This window comes from Gavialis gangeticus, unplaced genomic scaffold, assembly GCF_001723915.1.
Source record: "Gavialis gangeticus isolate Ggan-Ray unplaced genomic scaffold, GavGan_comp1, whole genome shotgun sequence".
NCBI lineage: Eukaryota > Metazoa > Chordata > Crocodylia > Gavialidae > Gavialis > Gavialis gangeticus.
In genome coordinates this window covers 40160772-40165556 of record NW_017729032.1, presented here as the reverse complement: position 1 = coordinate 40165556, position 4785 = coordinate 40160772, and the positions used below count along the sequence as shown (strand labels likewise).

The following is a 4785-nucleotide window of genomic DNA, read 5'->3' as shown; positions in this document are numbered from 1 at the left end:
GCAGGACAGGCAGTGGCCTGAACAGGCAAAGAAGCCTGTTCGGGCCTCTCAGTTATGCAGCATATTTTGTTATTCGGCCCCCTCCATTCCCCCTGGGTGTTAGATAACAGGTTTTACTGTATATGGGGAGTTGTTGGAGGGAACAAGAACAACAGGACATCCCAAGCTTTGCTACAAAGATGCATGTAACCGAGGTGTGAAGGCACTTGGAATTGATCCTGACCAATGGAAAACCTTGGCAGGCAATCAGAACAAGTGGCATCATTGTCTCCACCAGGGCTTCAAAGTCCACAGCAGGAATTGGCTCCAACAGCTTGAAGAGAAAAGAATCCATAGGAAGCAAGCAGCTCCTGAACCACCCAACCATGAGACACACTTGCAACCACTGCGGCAGATCATGCAAATCTCAGATTGGACTGTTCAGTCACATGAGACGGTACAAACCATCTGCATCGTAGGCTGCAATATCCACCATCCTCTCATAGATGAAAGGATGCTAAAAAGCTTGCAGCTATTGAATCACTTATCTAGTTACCATGTGGTAGTTTTATCCAGCCCACATTTCTCCAATATGTTTATGAGAAGGTCATGTGAGACCTTGTCAAAAGCCTTGCTGAAGTCCAGATGCACTAAATCTGTAGCATTGTCAAAGAAGAAGATCAGGTTTCTTTGACACAATTTGTTTTTCATAAATCCATGCTGACCGATTTCAGTCAGCCCTTCCTCTTCTAGATGCTTGTAAATGGCCTTGCTTAGGATATGCTCCAGTGACTTCCCAGGTATTGAGATGAGGCTAACCAGTCTGTAGTTCTCAGGGTCATAGAATCACAGAAGTAGGGTCAGAAGGGACCTTATAGATCTTCAAGTCCGACCCCCTGCCGGGGCAGGAGAAAAAAAAACTGGGCTCAAATGATCCCAGCTAGGTAGGTATCAAGCCTCCTTTTAAAGGCCCCCAGGGTAGGAGCCAGCACCACTTCCCTTGGAAGTTGGTTCCAGTTCCTAGCCGCCCTAACTGTGAAGTAGTTCTTACGGATGTCTAATCTAAACCTCCTCTCCAACAACTTGTGGCCGTTATTCCTTGTTATGCCAGGGGGCGCTAGCGGAAACAAGGTCTCTCCCACACCCTTCTGGTCCCCCCAGTGAGTTTATAGACTGTCACCAGGTCCCCCCTCAGCCTTCGCTTGTGAAAGCTGAACAGGTTCAGGTCCCGCAGTCTCTCATTGTACGGTCTGCCCTGTAGTCCCCGGGTCATTTGGGTGGCCCTCCTCTGGACCCTCTCCATGTTGTCCACATCCCTCCTGAAGTGGGGCGCACAGAACTGGACACAGTACTCCAGCTGTGGCCTGACCAGTGTTGCATAGAGGGGGAGAATCACCTTCTTGTCCCTGCTAGAGATGCACTTGTGGATGCACGACAAGGTCTGGTTAGCCCTGCCAACCGTGACCTCACACTGTTGGCTCATGTTCATCTTGGAGTCAATAATGGATCCTCCTTGCCTTTATTAAAGATAGGCATTACATTGACACTTTTCCAGTCCTCTAGTACCTGGCCTGTTTCCTGTGACTTCATGAGTTTCTTTGCCAAAGGCTCCAAGATCTCCTCTGCTAGTTCCTTCAGGACTCTGGGATGAAGCTCATCCAACTCTGCTGAATTGAATTCATTAAGATCCAACATAAGCTCTCCAACAGTCACTTTTGTTATCTCTTCCCTCAGCTTGCTCCCTTCCTTATCCACGTAATCCTTAAAGACTGAGATAAAGTATTTGTTGAGTAGTTTCACTTTCTTTGCGTCTTTGGTTATTTGAATAGTTAGACAGCTAGGAGGAATGTGTACATAGTGACACATTAAAACTGAAATACATTAGGTGTCATATAGGTAAATGGGGAAAAGCATACTGCTCACATATGCAGATCAAGGTACTAAATCATTTGCATAACATCTCCAGATTCCTAGATCTTTATTCTTAACAGGTAAGCCTGTTCCTCATGCCTGCAGATGTCCTTTCCTCTGCTTCTTCCTCAGCAATTCTACCACAGAGTGCTTGAAAGCAGTCACTGACTTCAGCCCTCTCCTCTTCAATCCTGGGGCCTTCCTTCTTCAAGTAGTCACATGCTGCCACTTCTCCTAATATACCCTGTTGTATTAACAGGGGTGTTGCACAGAAGCCATGGAAAGTGATTTGTCCCTTCTAATCAGCAATGGCTAGTCATCCCCTTGGGTACTGTCTTCATTTTGGGCCCTATACTTCTGGACAGATATGAACAAATTGAGAAGATTCCAGTGAGAGCAACAAAAAATTAGTAGAGGAAACATGACTTTGAGGAAAGATTGGAAGAACCGAGATTCTTCAGTCTGGAGAAAAGTGGGGAAATTCAATAACAGGCTCCAAATGTAGGAAAGATAGCTATAAAGAGGTTGGTGATAGATTTCTCTGTGGCCTGAGGGGACAGGGCAAGAAACAATGGTCCTAAATTGGAGCAAGGAAAATTTAGGTTTGAGATGGGAAAGAACTTTATAACTCTGAGGGTGGTTAAGCATTGAAACAGATTACTTAGAAAGAGTGTGGCATCTCCAGTCTTGGAAGTTTGTAAAAGCAGGTTAGACAAACATTTAGATGAAATGATTTAGACTGAGATGATCTTGTCCTTTGAGCAGGAGGTTAAACTAGATAATCTCCTGAGGTCCCTTCCAATTCTATTTTTCTTTGATTCTGTGATAATAAAAGTCATCACATGACCCTGCCTTATTACAATTCTGGTCTAAAAAACAAAGCATATTTTTGTTGCATCAGTCTTTTCTCTGTTTCAGAAGGAAGATGTTGCTGATGAGGAAATGGCAGAAAAATTGTCTATTCGAAAACAACGCTTTATGCATTTTGCATCATTGGAATATAATGGAGAATATTACATGACACCAAGGGACTTCCTATTCTCAGTGATGTTTGATCAAGTTGGGCGTAAGTCAGTTCTTGTTCAATACATAATACCCTATTTCCTCACATACCACATGCCCCTGAGTAAGACATACACCTTGTTTTTGAAAAGGTGGAATTAAGATAAAGGATCTTTCCTTGAAAATACCAGTAAGTACAGAATTTTTGCAGGGAAAACACAGGCAACTGCAGTCGGGGATGCTCAAAAACCTGTGGCTGCTCTGTAACTTCCTTACCTTCAGGATACAGCCAACCAGCCTGAGAAGATACAAGGGGCCAGGCAGTTCAGTTTCCTGAGGACAGAATCCTGCTGGAGCTGATCTGGCCAGCCCCCCTTTTTGAACCAGATGGACCCTCACCTGACAGCAGGTGACACTGACTGCTCAGCTTGATGTGCAGTTTGGCTTCTACAGGATTGGGCCCTCTGCTTCCCACGCTTTCTCATTTAAAGCTCACACCTCCATTTTCACCAGGTGATTTTCAGGGAGTGGGGTGCATGTCATGTGCAAGTAAATATGGTAGAGGTGAAGGATTGATGGTTTATCTTGTGGGTGCTTTTGAAAAGGCACTAACCTTTTGCCATCATTTATAAACAGCATATTTGTAAATCCTGACAAGCACCAGTTGGCTTACCTGTTAAGAATAAAGATTAAGGAATCTGGAGATATTATGCAAATAATTTAGTGCCCTGATTGGCATATGTGATCAGTGTGCTTTTCCTCATTTACCTATATGACATCTAATATAATTCAGTTCTAATACATCAATATTCAAAATACAGCCCTCCTAGCTGTCTAACTATTCCACTCACTGATAACTTGACGTACTTTGGAGGAGGAGGCAGCAATGGGTGTGCCTTGAAAGTCACAAAGCACTGAAGGAAAGGGTGCAGGGAGATCTGGACTTCAGCCCTGGGCTTTGTTTTGCAACAGGATGTCTCTTGTACAGAAATGGAGCTTGTACAAAACATATTGATATTATGTAAGAATTTTTTTTTAAAGTTTTTTTTTAAGTTTGTCCTCCAAAATTAAACCAGTAGGCAACGTAGTAAGTGCATGGGTTATGAAGCGGTTTTCCTTTTGCAGTGGGTTCAGGGTATGAATTCAAGTGTCCTGGCCAAATCCTAGCCTGGTTAACAATTAACTCACTGAAAATTCAATTGTAGCTGTCTCTTCAAGCTGTCTCTTCACTTTCTTGCCACACAGAGTGCAACAATGTCACAACTGGAGTTTCGTGCTTTTAAAGCAATAATCTCCTTTCCTCTTTTAGGGTGTTATTAACCATGCTGTGAACGTGGGGGTAGGGTGTCACTTTAATTAGAGCAGCTCCAAGGGCTGCTCTAGTTAAAGTGCCACAGCATCTCATGTATCAGCATCCTTGCACTTCAAAATGGCAGTGGGGGCACTTTAACTAAAGCTCATGAAACGAGCTTTAGTTAAAGCACCCCCGCCATTTTGAAACACAGGAATGCTGATACACAAGACACAGAGGCTGGCTGGAGTACACTAATTAGCACACTCCAACAGACTCGATTAATCAAGAGTGCTCCAAGCAGCCTCCTGGCACATCTAGAGGCACCCTTATAGACCCAGTGTTCCTGCTGCAGATTCTGTCAGATTATACAGATCTACTCTCTCCAGTCTAATGTTCTTCCTTCCTCCACATCTGTGACTCTTCCCTATTGCATGGACCTCATTACAGCTACCCTCTCTGCAACCTTTAGTCTTATGCAATGGCTTTATAAGAAGCTTGATGTTCTTTTTGGGGGCTGATAAAGTCCATTGTTTAAGAGCCCAGAAGGGGGTGCCCACAATCTATGAGTTGTCCGGGAGAAGGAGTAGATTTACCAGGAA

At 44.1% G+C, this 4785-nt stretch overlaps 1 protein-coding gene across 1 annotated transcript in view; it reads left to right on the top strand.

The window, feature by feature from the left end:
- The first annotated feature begins 2832 nt into the window (after positions 1-2832).
- MICU2 (mitochondrial calcium uptake 2) overlaps positions 2833-4785 on the top strand; it is a 129911-nt gene continuing 127958 nt past the window's right edge. The window contains exon 1 of the mRNA XM_019524813.1: positions 2833-2956. Coding sequence (XP_019380358.1) covers positions 2833-2956 — 124 coding nt within the window. The remainder of the gene's footprint in view (positions 2957-4785) is intronic.